Source organism: Triticum aestivum, chromosome 7B (genome assembly GCF_018294505.1).
Source record: "Triticum aestivum cultivar Chinese Spring chromosome 7B, IWGSC CS RefSeq v2.1, whole genome shotgun sequence".
Taxonomy (NCBI): domain Eukaryota; kingdom Viridiplantae; phylum Streptophyta; class Magnoliopsida; order Poales; family Poaceae; genus Triticum; species Triticum aestivum.
The window spans coordinates 709,604,875-709,627,581 of record NC_057813.1 but is presented as its reverse complement, the minus strand read 5'-3'; the positions used below and the strand labels follow the sequence as shown (position 1 = coordinate 709,627,581).

Sequence of the window (22,707 nt, the reverse complement as noted above, 5' to 3'; positions counted from 1 at the left end):
CGAAAAAGATGTGGTTGCAGTCTTCTGGGACCAAACAGATGGGGCACAGACCGTTCCCAGGTCCGTTACGCTTCTGGATTTCCGTACCCAAAGGTAAGCGACCACGTACCCATTGCCAAAGAAAAATACGGACCTTCAATGGAATTTTATTTCCCAAAGAACCGCCAGCTCAACTGGTCCCGGCGAGGGGACAATCGCCTGGTAAAGGGACCTAGTTGAGAACCGACCACTAGGTTCAAGGTGCCACGAGGGCACATCAGGCTCAAGAGAAGGGGGTTGCAGAGCGATACACGAGAGCAATTCATCCCATTGCTCACGTTCCGTCGCCCCCAAAGGTACGGCGGAATGCAATGGCGCCCAAGTCGGAGTGTGATAGGTCTTTTTTAGAACACCTTGAGAGAGTGGCACGAGGTCCTGCATTTCATTAAGAAAAAGAGAGTTGATCCAGTTTATAAGAAAAAACAAACCTGAAAACTTAACATTCTCAGCCAATGATGGAAAACCGAATGAAAACCCAAAAAAGATTAAGAAAAAAAGAAAACGAGGGGAAAAAAAGAGGCACTGGAACTTGGCGAGAGCGAACTCGGAGGTAGGTGACCATCCAAACAACTCTAATCCCATGTCTGATTAATCCCATGCATGGCTAATCCCTATCTTTAGCTACAACGGGCAAAAATAAGTGCCACGTGATTTTTTTCAAAAAAGGGTTTCCCCGTTGAAAGATCGTGGATGTCGCCTAGAGGGGGGGTGAATAGGCGTTTTAAAATAATTACGGTAGAGGCTTGAACAAATGCGGAATAAACCTAGCGGTTAATTTGTCAAGCACAAAACCTTACAACAACTAGGCTCACCTATGTGCACCAACAACTTATGCTAAGCAAGATAAGCAACTATGTGATAGCAAGATATATGACAAGGAACAAAATGGCTATCACAAAGTAAAGTGCATAAGTAAAGGGCTCGGGTAAGAGATAACCGAGGCACGCGGAGACGATGATGTATCCCGAAGTTCACACCCTTGCGGATGCTAATCTCCGTTTGGAGCGGTGTGGAGGCACAATGCTCCCCAAGAAGCCACTAGGGCCACCGTAATCTCCTCACGCCCTCGCACAATGCAAGATGCCGTGATTCCACTAAGGGACCCTTGAGGGCGGTCACCGAACCCGTACAAATGGCGACCCTTGGGGGCGGTCACCGAACCCGTACACTTTGGCAACCCTTGGGGGCGGTCACCGGTACCCGTCAAATTGCTCGGGGCGATCTCCACAACCTAATTGGAGACTCCGACGCTTGCCCGGAGCTTTGCACCACAATGATTGAGCTCCGAACACCACCAACCGTCTAGGGCACCCAAGCACCCAAGAGGAACAAGCTCAAGGGCACCAAGCACCCAAGAGTAATAAGCTTCTCAATTTGTAACTTCCATGTATCACCGTGGAGAACTCAAACCGATGCACCAAATGCAATGGCAAGGGCACACGGAGTGCCCAAGTCCTTCTCTCTCAAATCCCACCGAAGAAACTAGTGCTAGGGAGGAAAATGAGAGGAAGAACAAGAAGGAGAACACCAAGAACTCCAAGAACTAGATCCAAGGGGTTCCCCTCACATAGACGAGAAAGTGATTGGTGGAAATGTGGATCTAGATCTCCTCTCTCTTTTCCCTCAAAAACTAGCAAGAATCCATGGAGGGATTGAGAGTTAGCAAGCTCGAAGAAGGTCAACAATGGGGGCAAAAACGAGCTCAAGAGTTAAGGAACCATTGGGGAAGAAGACCCCCTTAAATAGGTCCCCACGAATCTGCCCATTATGTGCAGAAAGATGTAGGACCAGTACAACCGGTGCACGAACCGGTACAACCGGCCAAAGCAGAGGAAAAACCAACCTGGAAAAAGCTCTAAGTGGTACAACAGCCTGGGGAACAGGTAGTACCGGTTAAACCGGTAAAACCGGTCAACAACCGCCCAAGAACCGATCCAAAACAGAAACTAGTCCGGTGGTAGAGCGGTACATGGCCGGTACAACCTCCGGACCAATTCTCGAGCGGTACAACCGCTCCAAACACCGGTTGTATCGGTCAACCGGTACAACCTCTCTACGGGGCGGTACAACCTCTCTATGTAAAACAGGCAATATCAAAACAGCCACAACTTTCGCATACGAGCTCCGAATTCGATGAAACCAAGTTTGTTGGAAAGCTAGCAACAAGGGCTAACACAATCTTGATAGAAATATCAATAAGAAGCAAATGAGAAAAGGCCCATAAGAAAATGGTGAGAACCCTTCCTTGGATAAGACTGGTAAAACCTCCAACACCGAAAACATCATAGAAGACGCATGCGAACTCCGTTTTCGATGAACTCAAGCTTGTCATCAAGATGACCATAAGCTCTAAGACTCACAAAGAGAACCAAACAAGAAACAAGAAACATGATGCAAGGATGCAATGGTTTGAGCTCTCTACTAACGATACGATCAAGCTACCAACTTGAGAGCCCCCCTTGATAGTACAGCAAACGATCCTATAACCCGGTCTCTCAACTACCACCACGAGACCGGTAAAATAGAAAACCTATCAAGGGCAAACCTTTGCTTGCACATGGTTGTCAGGACCCCGACTCGATGTCACATCGATCTAGCCGGTAACACCTCATATCACTTTGCGGCCTCACGCACGGTATCCCACGGGTGTCGCCTTACCCTTGCCCGGGACCGTTTGCGCCTTTTGGCTCACGTATATGATTGTGTCGCTAGCATCCATATGATAAGGAGCCCGGGCTGACATGACTAGTCGTAAACCCAAAGTGGCACAGACTTACAGGGACAGGCATTCATGACCCAGCTTCGGACGTGTCGGTCATCAGCAAGTGGGTCCGGGCTGTAGCACTGGGCTAGCAGGACTCCGGTAAACCGGGCTGTAGCGGGCTAACAGGACTCCGGTACTCAAAGCGTGACATTTCCCCGAAGGGACAGACACAGGAACGAAGAAGGACACATGCCGGCCAGCCTAAGTGTTCCAGAGCAGTAGCAAGCTACCATGGCTCAGCGGTAACACTAGGAGACATTTCCCGGTAAGAGAGGCTACTAAAGATAAACAACTAGATCGTCAGATCCCACACATACCAAGCATTTCAATATCATACACACAATATGCTCGATATGTGCAATACAACATGGCATCACAAAATGACTCTACGACTCAAGTAGTTTATTCAATAGGCTCCGAGGAGCGAGACATTACAAACATGGGTCTCATGACCCAACAATCAGAGCATACAAGTCAAAGCACAAGCGGAAGCTATCATGTCTGAGTACAGACATCTATAAATGAAAAAGGCTGAGAAGCCTGACTATCTATCAGATCCTGCCGAGGGCACAAGATCGTAGCTGAGGTAACAAGCTAAACGTCGAAGCCCACGTGGAACTACTAGTGAGACCGAAGTCTCTCTGCAAAAACATATAATAGGCAAACGTGAGTACAAATGTACCCAGCAAGACTTACATCAGAACTAACTACATATGCATCATTATCAACAAAGGGGGTGGAGGAGTTTAACTACAGCAAGCCAGCTTTGACTCGGTGGCTAACCTAACTACGACTGCAAGCGACTCTTTTGAGGTGACGCACACGAGTCCACATATTCACCATATCAATACACCACTATGGATCCGCTCCCGTCTCCCTACGAGAACGCCATCCATAGCACTCACGCTTATCTTGCGTATTTTAGAGTATCCACTTTCACTTGTCTATGAACTATGCAAGGGGTCCAAGTTTCCATATCCGAGGAATCCGGCTATTCGAATAGATGATGTTAACCCTGCAGGGGTGTACTTCTTCACACACGCTCTCGCCACTTACCGCCCTGTACACGTCATGTACCTCGGCAACCTTCAAGCGGAAGCCGGGCGAGGGAGTCGGCCACGACCTGACTAACCGAACAAGTCTCTAGTCCAGGTTTATCGCCTATTCGGGTTCCATCCGCAAGGAGATCCGGCCGGGGTGTCGCTTACGGCCCCAAACGATGTGTGCAGGGTTCCCAAGCCCACCAACCGGGTGCCACTTGGTACACCGGGCCACTGTGCCTAGTCTGTCCCAAGCCCACCTGTACCGGGTGCCACTTGGTAGACTACTAACACTGCCTACAAACACCAGAAACTAGTTGCAACTCCTGGACAGAGATCAAGTTGATTAATAAGTCGAGAGGGCTTGGAGCGCCCGGAGCCCAATGTGTGGTAGTAACTGATCATGGATCACAAACACAGAACTCAGTTCCTAAGGACGGCTGCAATGAGACAACCCACCATGTACTCCTACATGGCCTCTCACCGCTACCTTTACCAAATCGTGTTCACACACTTAGCTCACCCACATTGGGACATGTTCACACGCCTCTGATTCATCCCCGATGAATCAGACCTGACTCAACTCTAAGCAGTAGCAGGCATGACAAACAAGCATGAATGAGTAGGCACATCAGGGCTCAAACAACTCCTACTCATGCTAGTGGGTTTCATCTATTTACTGTGGCAATGACAGGTCATGCAAAGGATAAAGGGTTCAGCTACCGCAGCAAGTATCAAATATGTCGTTGTTGTCCTAATGCAGTAAAAGAGAGCAGGAGCGAGAGAGTGGGATTTTATCGGAATGAACAAGGGGTTTTTCTTGCCTGGCACTTCTGAAGATAACATTGAGTCTTCATCAGTGTCAACGATCACGTCATCGGTATCACGTCTATCGAGAGGGGACAAATACCGGCAACACAGAAAGGAACACAATCAATGCAATGCACAATATGATGCATGATCATGACATGGCAAAATGAATGTGTTTTGAGCTAATGCAACTAGCAACAGATTAAATGAAGTTGGTTTGAATACAAGATTCAAATTCAAACTCCATATGTGATTATTCAAATGCCATTTAATTGATTTGTGCTAAACAGCAGCTATAAGTTGTTCTAACATGCATGAAAATGGTACAGATGGATTCCTTGAATTTTTCTGATAATTTTTCATATATAAATTATTTAATTTGGAGTTACGGTTAATTTTCTATGAATTTTGGAAGTTTTAGGCATTTTTCTGGAATTTCAGAATTAAATTAAATCCAGAAAGCATTACTGCGTCAGCATGACGTTGGCATGACGTCAGCAAGTCAACAGGGGCCGGCTCGGGTCAAACCTGACGTGTGGGGTCCACACGTCAGTGACACAGGGGCTAATCCCGCGTTGACCCGGGCTTTGACCCACTACGGGGCCCACTGTCAGTGTCACGGGGTTAGTTTAACAGGGTCATTAGTGCTAATTAGGCGTGCCACGTCGGCAGTCGCCAGAGTTCGGCCGGCGACGACCAAAACTGCGGCGGGAGCTCGCCGGAGTGGCGCTGCGAGCGGTTTTGGGCCAAGCCAAGGGCACCAGAGGGTTGCCCTTGCTTGCGCGCATCCAAAGGAGGCATGCGGGAGGCGCGGGGTGGCCGGAGCTCGCCGGAGTGGGGGCCGCGGCGGCTGCCGGAGCTCGGGTTTGGGCGGAGCGAGGTTACGGGGCGCTAGGGGGCTGGCTGAGGGGCTATGCGGACTCCTGGGGCAGCTAGGAGCACGCTAGGCTCGTCGGACTGGCCGCAACAGCACGTCAGTGCCATGCCCGGCGTCCATGGCGGACGGCGGCGCTCGGGAATGTGGCCGGGGTGCTACGGCACGAGAACGAACAAAATGAAGGAGGGGAAACGGAGTGGAGCTCACAGGGGTTGCGACGGTGGCCTCGGGGAGCTCGGGGAGGCACCGGAGCCGACGAATTTGACGAAGATGGCCGGCGGGTCCGAGGTAGAAGACGACGGCGATGGCGGCGATGCAGGGGCTCCCGCGGTGCGCTTCTCGGCGAGGAGGAAGAGGTTGTCGGGGCGGATCCCCTGGGTACTTCGGGTGGCAGTGAGGAGCACGGTGGCTACGGCGAACGGCGACGGCGACGACGAGCTCCGCTCGGGCGCGTGCAGGGAGAGAGCAGAGGAGGGAACGGGGTCCAGGGGAAGAGAGAGGCGGTCGAGGGGGTCGAGGCGTCTCCGTGGCGTCGCGAGGGAGTCGGGGAGGCTGCCACGGCGAAGCAGGAGGTGGCCGGCGCTCTTCGGGCGCGCGCCACGCCTCGCCTCTGCCTACTGGCAGAGGAAGAAGAGGACAAGGGGGGGAGGAGGTGGGCTGGGCCGCGCTGGGCCGGTCCTGTTGGGCTGCACGGGTAAGTGGCCAGGTAAAACTCTTCTCTCTCTTTCTATTTCTGTTTTTATTTATTGTTTTCTATTTTGTTCTGTTTTGTTTTAGTTTAGTAAAATACTAAACCATTTTAATAAATTCTGTAGTTTATTATGTGGCTTACTAAAATATATACAAAGCCACTCACAAACTTCCAGAATTATTTGGAGTCATATTTAATATATATTAAATATAAATCCAAAGAAAATAGTTATTGGATTAATTCAAATGGCCAAAATAAATATCTCTGTGACTCCAAAAATATTGGTTTAAATTTTACCTCTCACCAATATTTCCATGGAATAACAGGAACATTTTCTTGGACTCATTTGATGAAATTTAAATGTTGGTTATTTTTAGAGGTCTTCTGAGGCTTTGAAAATTCCTCAATTCAATTTCATTTGAATTTAAACATGATGCTCACATGAGGTCTAGCCTAGTGCATTACCAGAAGCTAGGGATGTGACAATGGTCCACTTGAGCTAGATGATGACGATCTTGACTCCCTCAAGTTGGACCACCTTTCTTGATTGTGTTGGCTCGATGAAGACTAGATGATTGCTCCCCCACAGTCCACTATGGGTGAGCGACTCTTCGGCACATCTTCACAAGTCCATAGACACCACAATGGATGGCAAGATTCAAACTTGATTTCTCCCCCATACTCCATTATGGGTGAGCCACTCTTCGTGTTGCTCCACTTGAACTTGCACACTGCAAACTTGATGACGATCACCACTTGATGTCATCCTCCATGGGTTGTATGGGATCTTCCTCTTGACGCAAGACCATGGAAACATACCTAACCCCACAAAGAACTCTCACGTAGACCATTGGTTAGTACACAAAGCTTAATGGATAATGCTTACCATACCATGGGAACACTTGGTCCCTCTCGGTACAACTTGTGCGCTTTGTGTGTTGATCAACTTGAATCACTCTCTGTACTTAGTCTAGATCAACCTTGAATCTTTCCAACTCTCTTCATTTGGATGATGTCTTGAAGGTAAACATGAATGATCACACAATCTTCTTCTTCAAGACATGCTTGCAATAAGCTCAACACTCACATGACCGATCTTTGGATAATTCCTTAATAGCACCGCGGTCATCACAAACTCTCCTTGAAACCAACAAATGGACTCAAAGAAAAACCTATGGACAAACCCTTCAAATATAACTCAAGGCAACCATTAGTCCATAGAGATTGTCATCAATTGCCAAAACCAAACATGGGGGCACCGCATGTTCTTTCAATCTCCCCCATTTTGGTAATTGATGACAATCACTTTCAAGAGAGTTTATACAAGGAATTATGCATCACCATGCAATGCAACAACCAATAGTGCATGCGAATGAGATGCAAATGCTAAGGAACAAAACCAAAGCAAGAGGAGACAACTCTCTAAACTTCTCCACAAAACTCTCCGAAACTTCTCCCACATTGGCATCAATTGCCAAAATGGGCTAAAAGCTTAGAAGGCCAATATAAAATTTGTTCCTCCATAAATTGTGTATTTCTCAACAAGAGAGTGGAATGCAATACACATATCCAACGGTAAATACTTGGAGGAAGACAAACTATATTGAGGCCCAAAGATTGCAAAAGGGAGATATGCCACAAAGACATAATCAAAGAGAGAAAACAAGCAATCAAAAGATACCAATTGAAGTAAGCTATCAAAAGATACCAATTGAACCAACTAGGCAATGATCCTACGAGCCACATGAATAAAGGGTATTATGATAAGAGTGGAGCAGTGTTCTAAAGAAACTAGAGAAGCTCCACATGATTTGTGCACATCAAGAATTTTTTGTATTTGGATACAAAGTGCACAAAATAGGATCATATCTCCCCCAAAATCAATAGAAACTTACAACAAGTGCAAGTGAGCATATAGGAAACAAAGCCTAGTACTTGCAACAAACACATGGTTGAGCAACAAGTAAAAGAGGCAACTTAAGAATGGGCTCAACCAAAAAGATGTGTGTGAGTCATGGCGAAGCACTTGAGAAGACTAAAATTAGGATGAGCATTAAGCATCAACATAGTCTTGAAAGAATGAGGCACACGGTGCAAGGCCTGTCATTCCCACACACAACTAGCAAATGGGTTCACAAACTTACTAATAAGCATATAAAGAACTTATGCTTGTGACAACCTGTGGTGAAGATAGAAGATGAAAGCCTCATCAAGACGAGGGATGCCAATTAAGATGGCAAAAGCCTCGTAACGATAAGCATGAGGAAAATAATCTTCACCACACAAGAGTGCATCAAGATGCAACGATAGAGGACACGCACTCAAGGCAAAAGCTTTCACTGAGCCACCAAAGAAATAACATAAGAAAGACAAGGTGGACGTGAAAGAAAGGATATCAACTAGAGATGTGATTTCTCTCAAGTGTATAAGGTTCTATGTAGACGAAATCATGATGATATATATATCTACAAAGAAGAATGTACACCCGAAATAGTTACAACATGAAGGAACAAGATATCCACAAGGAAGTCATAAATATACCAATAAGATATTTGCTTGAAAGCATAGCACTTGGCTAGATATGGTCTTATTGTATATAAATGAAGTCCAAACACACATCCATCAAGGGCATCACAACTAGCAACAAGAGATCATCGTTGGGATGCTTTGAGAAAGGAAACAAGTATCACAAGATATGAAATGAAAATCATGCCAAGATGCAACCTACACAAGGTTGAATGCAAGAGGAGAAAGCATGAATAGATACTTGTTACCGAGATATCACTGGAAGGATGTAGTAAATACCAATTGAAGGTAGATAGTAGTTCATTGATCATCCTAGCTTGACTCCAATATGCACATGGTGACAACACCTTCCTTGTGAGTGAGCCGAGCATCCAATGCATCTCCAAATGTTCCTAGAAGAACAACACAAACTAAACGGTACCCAAACTCATCGGGACCAAATAGTTAGAAACACCAATACATAGGACAAACTCCACATAAATATGTGCATATAGATATGAAAATGAATTTCATGCACATCTCATCCAAATTGAGACTAGGTGGAGTTTCCCCTATATATTGAGTCAAAGAGAGAAAGCATGCCAAATGAAATACATGAAGTAAACATGCATGCTCAAGACTTTCAAAACCCGAAACCAAAAGACAAAGAAATGCCAAGGGAAGAAAAGATACCAAATGAATAAATCATCACTTGGAGGATGTCCATAAAATATACATCAAGGAATGAGATATCCATTGATACACACGAAAATAAAGATGTCGAACTCCCAAAGAGAGGATGGTTCCAAACAAACCAAGCTCTCAACAAAGTTTCATGATGGCACAAAGTACCAAAAAGAAATGGCTTGCCTTCCACCAAAACACACTTGATGAGGATCACAAGATGAGCGTTTTAGAGAAAATAGAATAGCTCCCCCACAAGTTGTGCATTACATAGGATTTGCATTTGAATACAAAATGCACAAGGTGGGATCATCACTTTCACTATATCTAGAAAACACTAGACAAGAGCAAGAAATAAACAAGATCCACAAGTGGTAGGGAAGACAATGGGAGTTGACACAAACTTGGCAAGAGATAAGGCAAATAAAAAGCAAACGCCAACATGAAGATGATCAATAATTTCTACCACACATAAGTGAGTACCAATTGTCAAAAGACAAGAAGTATTTGGAAATAATTCCCGTTGGTAGATAGCAATGAAATCCAACATCATCTTCACACCAAACACACGCAAATTGCAACTTGTAGAGCTAACATGCCACCTAGGAACAAGATAATCTACAATATCAATTCTAGGTGACAATATCTCAAATGTACACATTTTCTAGGCTTGTAATATGCACTTAGCATATTACTCCCCCATAATGTGATACCAATAAGAACTTAACAAGAGGCAATAAGAGGAACAAACAAGAGATAATTAATGGACTATTTAGAGTTTGAATTTCTCATGAGAGATATACCACCTAGCGACTAGATAATCTTGTAATATCAATACTAGATGGTATTCCTCATGTACACACATTTATAGGATTGTGAGGTGCACAAAGCACATCACTCCCCCAAAATGGGATGTTCCATTAATCTCTCACACGAGCCAACTAGGATACAAACAAGAAACATAAAGGCTCAACGCACGACACACGCGTACATGATGTGCAAACCAACACACACATACTTGATTGCTCAAGATAAGCAAGTTGGAATCACAACATATACAAACACATGCAAGGAACAAAACCAAAACATGCAAGGGGCAAGTAACTTTGAATGTAAGCAATTTTAAGTACAAGTTACCGCAAGGAGGCACATTGGATATAAGATATAAACTTGATGATTCAATTGACTTGGCTTGAGACAATAAGAGTGATGAAGTCCCCTTAATTCTTCATAATGTAGCCAAGTCTCCAATGCCCTCCAACAAAACCTATTGATCAAGTTTGAGCTTGTTGGTCCCCAACCAAGTTGGGTCCTAAGAGGTTAGTCACAATAGGTTTGGCTACCCAAATGGTTCTTTGCTTGACACCACTTTGAGTACCAACAAACTTGGCAAACACATTGCCAACCTTATCCTTACCAAGAGAATAGATATCATCAATAATAATTGGGTTTGATAAGTTACCATTAGTGCATGAAGAAGCGACGTGACCTTTCTCACGACATAAGTAGCAACGTCTGCTCTTCACTTTCTTCTCACTTGATTTCTCAATTTGAGAAGCATTAACTTGAGTCTTCTTGGGAAGAGGCCTTTCTTCAACTTGAGGTTGAGCATGAGATTGAACTTGTGCCCTCTTCCCTTTTTGCTTGACACTAATGGCCTTCTTCTTCAATGGGCAAGATCTAACATGATGCCCTTCTATTTTGCACTTGAAGCAAACAATCTTGGCCGAATTCTTGACTTGTTCTTGGCCCTTCCTTTTGTTCATCTTGGACTTCTTCTTCTTATTATTGGAGTTGAATCCAAGTCCACATTTGTCATTGGGGTATTTTTGCACACTCAAGATATTGTTGAGTGTGGATTTCCCTTCATGACACTTTTCCAAGTCTTTCTTCAAAGAAGTGACTTGGGTCTTGAGCTCTTTGATTTCCTCTACATGGTTAGTCTCAACACAAGTACTAGAGGAAGTATAAGCTTCATCGTTAGAGCAACAAGGCAAGAAAAGCAATTCATCACAAGATGTACCAACATTGTGAGTAGATGAATTACAAGGACTAGCACATGGCAATATACTATTTTGACTAGAAGTAGTGCTAGTATCCACATGAGGCTCACTAGATGTTACCTTAGCAATCATGGCCTCATGAGCTATCTTTAGCACACTATGGGATACTAGAAGATCATCATGAGAGCTTGAGAGCTTTTCATGACTTTCTTCCAATTTCCCATAATTGCAAGATAGCACCTCAAGTTGAGCCCGTAGCTCAACATTCTCCTTCAAAATGGATGCTTCACAAGTAATAGAATTAGTAGCACAAGCATCATCATTAACAACAAGAGGAGAAGGCAACTTGGCAAGCTCTTTTAAATAAGAAGCTTCAAGTTGAGCATGAGACTCGGTGAGTTTTATGAGCTCACCCTTGATGACCCTTGAGCCATTTTCGAGGTGCTCAAAATCCTCAAGGAGTCTAGCATGAGCAACTTCAAGCTTAGCATTTTTAGTTTCAAAAACATTGGCCACCTTAAGAGCTCTATCAGTAGATTCCTTCACTTTAGACAATTCCAGAGCAAAAGTCTCCTCAAGAGATTCCTTGGTGGTTTGTTCAAGTTCAAGAGCTTAAGAGAGGTCCATAATCTCATTAGCGTAATCACGCCCATGACCTTCCATTTTATCAATGGTGGCCTCATGCTCCTCTAGATGAGATTCCAACTCCTCAATGTATTTCTTGCCATCAATGGCAATGGACATTATGTCCATGAAGTTGGAACGAGCAATTTTATTTTTATGAAGAGCTTTAAAAATCATTTCCCCCTTAGTTTTTAAGGAGGCAACATTATCATTCTCTTCATCATTATCCTCATCATCATTAGCATCAACATCATCATCAAGAGACATATTGGGGTACAAAGTAGGAGATACCTTTGACGCCTTAGCCATAAGGCAAAAAGCAATAGATGATGATGTAGGATCCCTTGAGGCACCATTAAATACCACATCTTGTTCCATGGAGTGTTCGGTTTCCACTACATTGTTAGCACAACAATTCAAGGAAATAGATGCATTTTTATCATGGCAACAAGACATAGCAAGCATATCATCATGAGATTTAGTCAAGCAATTTCTACATGATATGCAAGGACTATCGACACAAGCATGTGAAACATTTGGAGTGCTCGAAGTGTTAAAGCCCAAAGAAGGAGCATTGCAATAATATAGTGATGAAGGATCATCCACAATAAGCATACTATCATCATTGCAATGACCAACACTACTCACCATGTCATTACCTTGTGGCAAACCACATGTAGGTGAAGTAGAAGAAGTTGAGAAGACTATACGACCGGAGGTGGAGGGAGAACAATCATCCCCACAAATCTTGGACACAACATATTTATCTTGAAGCTTCGTCCACAACTCATGAGCATCTCGGAACGGCATGAGTTGAAATATAACTACATTGCTCAAAGCATCGAAAAGCACATTAGAAGCTTGAGCATTGAGATAAGAGTTTTTCTCATCCTCTAAACATAATCTTTGGGGATCCTTTGGAGGAGAAAAATCCATATCTACAATTTGCTCTAAATTTGGGTCCATGACCCTAAAGAGATTAAGCATGCGAATTACCCAAACATCAAAATTTGTGCCATCGAAACTAAGAGTGTCAGAGAATCCTAATCCCCTAGTCGACATCTCTATGCGGTAAAGCCTAATAAAGAGAGACGAGGCTCTGATACCAATTGAAAGATCGTGGATGCCGCCTAGAGGGGGGGTGAATAGGCATTTTAAAATAATTACGGTAGAGGCTTGAACAAATGCAGAATAAACCTACCGGTTAATTTGTCAAGCACAAAACCTTACAACAACTAGGCTCACCTATGTGCACCAACAACTTATGCTAAGAAAGATAAGCAACTATGTGGTAGCAAGATATATGACAAGGAACAAAATGGCTATCACAAAGTAAAGTGCATAAGTAAAGGGCTCGGGTAAGAGATAACCGAGGCACGCAGAGACGATGATGTATCCCGAAGTTCACACCCTTGCGGATGCTAATCTCCGTTTGGAGCGGTGTGGAGGCACAATGCTCCCCAAGAAGCCACTAGGGCCACCGTAATCTCCTCACGCCCTCGCACAATGCAAGATGCCATGATTCCACTAAGGGGCCCTTGAGGGCGGTCACCGAACCCGTACAAATGGCGACCCTTGGGGGCGGTCACCGAACCCGTACACTTTGGCAACCCTTGGGGGCGGTCATCGGTACCCGTCAAATTGCTCGGGGCGATCTCCACAACCTAATTGGAGCGCTTGCCCGGAGCTTTACACCACAATGATTGAGCTCCGAACACCACCAACCGTCTAGGGCGCCCAAGCACCCAAGAGGAACAAGCTCAAGGGCACCAAGCACCCAAGAGTAATAAGCTTCTCAACTTGTAGCTTCCACGTATCATTGTGGAGAACTCAAACCGATGCACCAAATGCAATGGCAAGGGCACACGGAGTGCCCAAGTCCTTCTCTCTCAAATCCCACCGAAGCAACTAGTGCTAGGGAGGAAAATGAGAGGAAGAACAAGAAGGAGAACACCAAGAACTCCAAGAACTAGATCCAAGGGGTTCCCCTTACATAGAGGAGAAAGTGATTGGTGGAAATGTGGATCTAGATCTCCTCTCTCTTTTCCCTCAAAAACTAGAAAGAATCCATGGAGGGATTGAGAGTTAGCAAGCTCGAAGAAGGTCAACAATGGGGGCAAAAACGAGCTCAAGAGATAAGGAACCATTGGGGAAGAAGACCCCATTAAATAGGTCCCCACGTATCTGCCCGTTATGTGCAGAAAGCTATAGGACCGGTACAACCGGTGCACAAACCGGTACAACCGGCCAAAGCAGAGGAAAAACCAACCTGGGAAAAGCTCTAAGCGGTACAACAGCCTGGGGAACCGGTAGTACCGGTTAAACCGGTAAAACCGGTCAACAACCGCCCAAGAACCGATCCAAAACAGAAACTAGTCTGGTGGTAGAGCGGTACAGGGCCGGTACAACCTCCGGACCAATTCTGGAGCGGTACAACCGCTCCAAACACCGGTTGTACTGGTCAACCGGTACAACCTCTCGACGGGGCGGTACAACCTCTCTATGTAAAACAGGCAATATCAAAACAGCCACAACTTTCGCATACGAGCTCCGAATTCGATGAAACCAAGTTTGTTGGAAAGCTAGCAACAAGGGCTAACACAATCTTGATAGAAATATCAATAAGAAGCAAATGAGAAAAGGCCCATAAGAAAATGGTGAGAACCCTTCCTTGGATAAGACCGGTAAAACCTCCAACACCGAAAACATCATAGAAGACGCATGCGAACTCCGTTTTCGATGAACTCAAGCTTGTCATCAAGATGACCATAAGCTCTAAGACTCACAAAGAGAACCAAACAAGAACCAAGAAACATGATGCAAGGATGCAATGGTTTGAGCTCTCTACTAACGATACGATCAAGCTACCAACTTGGGAGCCCCCTTGATAGTACAGCAAACGATCCTATAACCCGGTCTCCCAACTACCACCACGAGACCGGTAAAATAGAAAACCTATCAAGGGCAAACCTTTGCTTGCACATGGTCCACTTGAGCTAGATGATGACGATCTTGACTCCCTCAAGTTGGACCACCTTTCTTGATTGTGTTGGCTCGATGAAGACTAGATGATTGCTCCCCCACAGTCCACTATGGGTGAGCGACTCTTCGGCACATCTTCACAAGTCCATAGACACCACAATGGATGGCAAGATTCAAACTTGATTGCTCCCCCATACTCCATTATGGGTGAGCCACTCTTCGTGTTGCTCCACTTGAACTTGCACACTGCAAACTTGATGACGATCACCACTTGATGTCATCCTCCATGGGTTGTATGGGATCTTCCTCTTGACGCAAGACCATGGAAACATACCTAACCCCACAAAGAAGTCTCACATAGACCATGGGTTAGTACACAAAGCTTAATGGACAATGCTTACCATACCATGGGAACACTTGGTCCCTCTCGGTACAACTTGTGCGCTTTGTGTGTTGATCAACTTGAATCACTCTCTGTACTTAGTCTAGATCAACCTTGAATCTTTCCAACTCTCTTCATTTGGATGATGTCTTGAAGGTAAACATGAATGATCACACAATCTTCTTCTTCAAGACATGCTTGCAATAAGCTCAACACTCACATGAACGATCTTTGGATAATTCCTTAATAGCACCGCGGTCATCACAAACTCTCCTTGAAACCAACAAATGGACTCCAAGAAAAACCTATGGACAAACCCTTCAAATATAACTCAAGGTAACCATTAGTCCATAGAGATTGTCATCAATTGCCAAAACCAAACATGGGGGCACCGCATGTTCTTTCACCCGTTTTATATTATAAAGCTCAAATACAGCATCGAAGCATACGATACAAACGCACGCCACACAGACCCATGGCAAGATACACGAATGTCGGGCACCGACACACAACCTCTACGACACAAAGCATCAAAATGATGAGCAAAAAGGATCCGTTAAGAGTCGACGGAGACCACCACCATAAGGAGCGACTGTGCGGGAGGATGTGCGACGGACACGCCGGACCGAGGATTCCATGACGGTGCCTTCAGGAAGAGCATGAGCACGAACGTCGCCACCGTCCGACCCGAAGTTCAAGTTTTCACCCGGAGTAAGATGGAGGGAGTAGACGCACCACGACGGAGCCTGCAAGGAGGAACATGACGTCCACGGACGCCGTCATCATCGACCAGAGCGGGACTGGGTAGGTGATGTACCCCGGTGCTTCAACTCCCCAGTCGTCACCCCGGTCCGCCACCCACAACCATGTCGCCCGAGCGGCCATGGTTGCCTGCCCGCATCCGAGCCGCACAATCCGCCCACGACCAGCACGACTCCCACCGCCAGGGCTGCCGCCCCGCCATGAGACCACGCCGAAGACACCAAAGGCCACGACTTTGCCCAGATACATGACCCCAACCACCTCCAGAACCGTCGGCGGCCAAGATGCCTCGAAAAGGGTCGCGACCACATCGACCGGGGGAAGGGGAAGGCGGAGAAGTGGCCCATGGCCATGACCGACACCCGTGTCGGCTCCAGCTTCCCCTCAGAACCGTGTCCCGCCCCCGCATTGAACGCCCAGAGCATCAAAAGGCATCAGCCGTCGCCAGAAACCGGGGAGGGGGGTTTCTGAGCTGTCGTCGCCGCCGCCTGAAGACGCCACGAGGGGATCCTCCCGAGCCGAGCGCCGCCACCCAGCCGCGAGGGCCCGACTGGGTGGGAGCAGCCCACCACCTCCGCTGTCGCGCCCTCCGCCCCCCCCCCCCCCCCCTCCCCCTCCTGTGCACCACGGCATGAGGGCCGCCCGCGACCCGGTCAACCGCGACCCGCGGCGCCGGACGCGATGCTGAGGCGCTACCGGAAGCACCGCCGCCGACGCCATCACCAGCCCGCACCACCACCATGCCGCCCAGCCGCGAGATCTGGCTCATGCCATACCCCACGCACATGGGACGAAGGAGCCCCGCCGCCGCCGGTGACGCCCCTTGGCGGTGATGAGGGTGGAGGAGGAAGGAGGAGGGCAGTGGCGTAGCTAGCCCAACATGCCAGGGTGGTCCACCAATGCAAAATATTCACATAAATATATTTATTTATTATAAAAAATATATTTTTCTCTATGCTATATAGATTATGGGGAAATTCCAGGGTGGTCCATGGACCACCCTGTCCACCCCCTAGATACGCCACTGGAGGAGGGGGTGTGGCGGCGGGGATCAGGAACCCTCCCCGACGCCTCGCGGGTGGCGGCGGGGGAGGGAGGGTTCATGGTAGGAAATGCTTCATCTGCCACATGATTTTCCTGCCCTTTCTTCTTCCCACAAAAATAGTAGCACTAGTTTCAGTCAATGGTACAAAGCTAGTTTCCTCTTGAATTGTGACTTCGAGAGGAAACTAAACTTTGTATACAACACATTCATGCCCGACGTGTTTGGGTCACTGGAGATTTCCTGGAGTTGCATTGGAGCGTGACGAATGGCGAGAGCGAGCTCGGAAAATTTGCACGGCCGGGATGTGTTCGTTTAGGATATGGACGGTAGATTTTACGCGCGGTTAAAAGCAACTTGAATGGAAAAAGAAACCGGAACAAGATTCGGGATTGAACCCGACGTGAATCGAACACGCAACCTTCTGATCTGGAGTCAGACGCGCTACCATTGCGCCACGGATCCGGTGTGCTTATAGCAACAGATTACGCTATAAGAGCAACTCGTACGATGTTATATAATGCCTTCATATGGATTTGTAGCCCGTCTGTCCTATGCGTAAACACAAACGTGTTGCCTGTATAAATTCCCCTTTTTATCATTTTCTTCAATTTTATAGGGGCAATTTAAGCTGAATTTAATCTAACCAAAGACAACAGCTATACTCTATGGCCAAAATATGTCGCTTACATATAATTAATTAGTGATTTGAAATGGCGTCTATCAAGATTTTCAAAATATGCAATGTCGCTATTCAGCATTGCTACCTACACTAGTCAGTTGTCGGCGCCGTCTAGTCATCCTCCTCCAAGCGATCGCTGAGGAAGATGTAGGGGCCGGACTCACGAGCGACAGACTCGAGTTGTCGCTGCTCCTCCTCTCGTTGTTGCGAGCTTCTAGGGCGGAGAACTGCATCACAGCATCAACTGACTCCGACTCCGACTCCGGCTTCGGAGGAGCCTCGGTGGGGACGCCGCCATCGGCAAATCCGGTCGAAGACGGCCACAATAAGAATTTTCATCCTGGTTGCCGAAACCAGCCACCAAAGGCTAGCACATTGGCAAGGAGACTCGCTGTTTAGAACTTTCGTCGTATTTTTATGTGTTGCACTAACCAAATACCATCCAACATGCCCCGGTTGAAACACCTGCTTGCAAAATCACTTAACTATATATACACAAATCCAAAATGTATAAAGCTACATCTATATTTATTTAATTCGGTTTACATGAAAACGACAGTGAAAGTGTGGTGCATATGAATCCCATGTCAGATTTCAAAACGACATTCGTGATCCGGAGGGGCTTTCTCTTATTTCAAGCCATACAAGAACTCTTTTTTGTTTATGTTTTGATTAAGGGAAGAAGTCGATTGGTATTTTTTTTTAACACAGTACGGATGCAATCGGTCATATATACACGCATACACTCACTCCAATGAGACAATGAACACACACATGCACAGCCTACCCCTATTAGCACCTTCAAAAGACTGAGCCGGCATATCATCTTGAAATTTACGAAGTCCTTGGTACTTTTTTTTTGCTGCAATACTAGTACGCCTAATTATATATACACGAATCCAAATGTATAAATCTACGCCCGGCGGTTTGGTTCACATAATTTGTTTTTGCTCTCGATGCAGCCTGATCAGTTCTCGAAATTGTCGTTCCGCTGTCGCAGAGACCCGAGTTGTGCTGTGTCTGAACTGAACTGACATTGGGCCGCTGTCTGCAGTGAAACTGCCGTGTTCCAGAGCAGCCAGCGTCCAGCTCTGCGCTTGCTTAACTACGTGGCCGCCGCCGATCTGTCACGATGCACCGCCGGATCGGATCACCAGCCGCCTTTGCCGATGAGCCCGCCGCTCTCGGCGCGCCGGTAGGGCCGGCGGGGGCTCTTGAGCAGCGACTTGTCCTCGATGGGGAGCCGGTACGGCGACACCCGGAACCGCACGGCCTCGCGCCGCCGCCGCCGCTCCCTGGTGTGCACCACCCACGCCGCCACGGCCGCGGCCACCGCCACGGCCACGGCCGCCAGCGCCCGGTACACCCGGCCGCTGTGCCGCCGCAGCCCGGGGCAGCCGTCGGCGACCACGGCCTCGAACGTCCGCCGCACGAACGTGCAGTCCGCCAGCCCCGCGAGCGCCGGCCCGTAGCCCACCAGCCCCGCGCTGGCGTTCGCCACCGCCAGCGCCTGGGCGTACATCGACGGCGTGAGCCGCCCGGGCGTCGCGCACGTCTCCTGCCCCGGCGCGCCCGCCGCCTGGCACACGTGGCCCCGCCACGCCTGCGGCGCGAAGGCGGCCGGCACCTCGCCGGCGGCGCAGGGGCGGTCGGAGAGGTCGGCGCGGTAGGGGCTGCAGAGCAGCGGCACCGGCGGGCCGGACTGGTTGTAGTTGAGGGGCGGGCCGGCGCCCGGCGGGAAGGTGTTGGCGTTGGAGACGTTGGCGAGCACGTCGTTGAGGGTGGCCACCAGCTGGTGGTTCACCTCCTTGCTCCGGCGCAGCGCCTCCGAGGTCGCCGCCGCGTCGGCGCACGGGAGGATGTCGTCCAGGGCGGTGCTGTTGCTGCTGCCCGGCGGGCGGAGCACCCATTCCTCCATGGCCACGCACGTGTCCCCGACCGCGCTGAAAGGCACACGAACAGAGGCTCCTCTGTCAGTCACTCGGTTGAGCAGAGCAGAGCTCCGGATCGCAGAATTCAGACAGAAATATATAAATGTTATAGGGCTCCAAAAAATATAGCACACATATTCCCTTTCATAGTGACACTTTTGGATACGACTTTACTAGTTTACTCGTTTTGGATATGAGGCGCAATTTTTCCCTTCATGTCTTTCCATATAAATATGTTTGTTTGTTTTTTTGCGGAGATATAAATGTGTTGGTTAAAATACAAGTTACATATAAATAAGTTCCTTGATCTAACAAATCAAATGGTAGCATTTTAACCGAACCAACTGTAACACTGAAGTACAACCTCCGTCCCAAAATTCTTGTCTTAAATTCGTCTAGATACGAATGTATCTAATACTAAAACGTGACTTGATACATCCGTATTTAGATAAATCTAAGACAAGAATTTTGGGACGGAGGGAGTACTTTATAAAGAACTTCGCTTCGATACACCCCTCTAACGATGCAGATTAAAGATGAAGATTAGAAGTTACTCCTTCGGTCATAAATGGTAATATAGTCTTTGTGTCTGTCTAGGGCACATCTCGATGTGCCTTCTTTTGCATCAAATCAACCCATTTAATACGCTTGATCTAATATGGCGGAGCCATTTTAAGTAACTTTATTTAAGAGTAGTACACACTTTTAAGGCGGTGTCCCGAAACCAAACTCCTTTATATATGATTCAAAGTTAGACAAATTTGACTCAATCATGCTATAATTTAGAACTTATTAAGTACTGGATCACACAACAGAACATTTGCTCGAAGGTATGGTGTCATCACCTAATAAAACTGATTGCATAAACTGTGTTGTTGTTAATTTTTTGTGGCCGTGAAGGAAGCTTACTTGTGCAAGAGAAGGAAAACGCCGCCCAATATAAATGTTGCGGTAACGAGGATCCATCCCAGTAACACTAGGCTGCAAAGTCACACAACAATTATATTTTCTATTAGCATATAAAATATGTACTGTGAAGGTCACAGTGGAAATCAAGGAAGAACAATTAATATCACCCGCAAAAAAAGGAACAATTAGTATGCATATATGTAATTTATCTGGAGGGAAGAGGATGTTGTGCAACTTACAAGCGAACGACTGAGCTCAGGCCAGCCAACGAGAACACTGCAACAAGTTGACGACGAAAAAAATGTTATAGTAATTATCCATAGTTTTTATTACAAGAAAGTACAAAGTTGGCTTTGTTTCTTTTTATAATTACTTGTGGGAAATTGCTAAATTTTACTAGATGACTGGGTCACCTAGAATTGCAAAAGTCAAGAAATGGATAATTTTTTTAATATATATTCACCAGAAAGTTAGGCATGCATGATTAATTCAACCAAAAACTCAAGCAACTTTTAGAAAAATATACAATTTCTGACATCATAAGCCATATGTCATTGTCGTAACGGAAAATCTCACCGAGGCCCAGGAACGCCAGCACCAGCATCACGGCCGAGACGCCGATCAGGATCTTCCTTCTGCAACCACACGCCAAGATCATCATCATCATCACCATCAGCTAATCAGTCCATGGCCTGATCGAATCGGGTCGATGGATGTTTTATACGATATATACTACGTACGTGGTGTCGAGCACGGTCCGGATCTTGCGGGCGTTGCTGGCGGTGCGCGCGGCGAGCTCGTCGGCCGCGGCGCCCACCCTGCTGGCGACCTGGTCGACCTTGGCCCCGAGGTCGCGCGGCATGGCGGCGCCGCCGGACGCCTTGGCCGTCTCGATGAACCCGGCGAACCCCCGGAGGCTCGCCGCCGCGCCGTCCGACTGGCGCACCACGTAGCGCAGCGTCGCCGACGTGCTGCCGTCCAGCTTGGCCTGCCCGTCGTACAGCACCGCGCACCCGATGCTGCGAGTCTGCAGAAGTCAATCCATGGTTTCCGATTTCCATGCGCAGGATTAAACTAATGGTTCTAAGGAATACTAATGGATTACATGGCGGCGGCGGTGAAGGCGAGGAGGAGGAGGAGGGAGGCGGCGAAGGTCCCGCGCGAGTAGGAGTAGTCGTCGTCCCTGGTGGGGCTGCCGCGGCAGCACCGGCAGCAGCAGGCCACGAGCGCCGCCAGGGCGAAGCCGACGAGCCAGACCGCCGCGGCCGCGAACACCGGCGCCGCGCTGAAGGCCACCGACTGCAAGCATACGGTGCAGCATCAACGGTGAGCACAAGCGCAAGCATGAGTTCAAGACAAGTAGGTGAACTTGAAACGGGTCGACTTACGGCGATGTAGTGCCTGTCGCTGATGTTCCAGCCGCCGGCGTAGGGCCGGAGCCCGTCCAGGGGGTCCTTCCGGCGCGTCCGCTCAGCGGCCAGCGGCTCCGCCCCCGAGCAGGCGCACAAGGAGGACGCGAGGAGGAGCAGGAGGAGCGCGCGCCGGCGAGCTGACCCCGCCATGGCTTCGACGGTCAAGAGTACAAGAGATTACACTGTGCACTTGGGAGATCAATTGTAGTACATTACATTACATATACGCGGAAGTGAGAAGGAAAGATTGGAGCCGCTTGGAAGTGGTCGCGGTGTGGTGGTTCAATTAGATTAGCCCGGAGTAATCCCATTCCAGGTCAGGTCATAGCACTGCTGGTGATTTGGACGCGTGCATGCATGCATGGCAGCATGGGCCGGGCCGCGTCCACTCAAGCAAATGTACAGACCGTTTCGCCCGTTCGTCACCGCCAAACGCAACACGCTTTTCTGCTCGTTTGTGTGCTAGCTAAGCTTCGTCGATCCCTCCGGTCTAAATTAGTACGTGTCGTCGTCCTAGAATGCATTATTCAAGAGACACAAAGCTGTTTTATACTCCCTTCGTTTCAAA

At 47.6% G+C, this 22,707-nt stretch overlaps 1 protein-coding gene and 1 non-coding gene across 2 annotated transcripts; both read right to left on the bottom strand.

The window, feature by feature from the left end:
- Window positions 1–17,598: 17,598 nt before the first annotated feature.
- Window positions 17,599–17,670, bottom strand: TRNAW-CCA (transfer RNA tryptophan (anticodon CCA)). The gene has a single exon. It is a non-coding gene; the product is annotated as a tRNA-Trp (tRNA).
- Window positions 17,671–18,712: 1,042 nt separating this feature from the next.
- Window positions 18,713–22,304, bottom strand: LOC123162796 (uncharacterized). The gene is made up of 7 exons (XM_044580560.1): window positions 22,116–22,304; window positions 21,833–22,026; window positions 21,468–21,746; window positions 21,304–21,362; window positions 20,967–21,003; window positions 20,728–20,799; window positions 18,713–19,830 (listed from the first exon to the last, which is right to left on the bottom strand). Exons 1-7 carry the CDS (start codon window positions 22,287–22,289, stop codon window positions 19,038–19,040), a joined length of 1,608 nt encoding a protein of 535 aa, XP_044436495.1. The 5' UTR covers window positions 22,290–22,304; the 3' UTR covers window positions 18,713–19,037.
- Window positions 22,305–22,707: the final 403 nt, after the last annotated feature.

Coding starts and splice junctions, on each gene's coding strand:
- LOC123162796 (XM_044580560.1), bottom strand. CDS start 22,289: ATGGCGGGGTCAGCTCGCCGGCGCGCGCTCCTCCTGCTCCTCCTCGCG. Junction 21,747..21,832: donor GCCTTCACCGCCGCCGCCAT/GTAATCCATTAG, acceptor GCAGACTCGCAG/CATCGGGTGCGCGGTGCTGT. Junction 19,831..20,727: donor GTTTTCCTTCTCTTGCACAA/GTAAGCTTCCTT, acceptor TGTGCCTTTCAG/CGCGGTCGGGGACACGTGCG.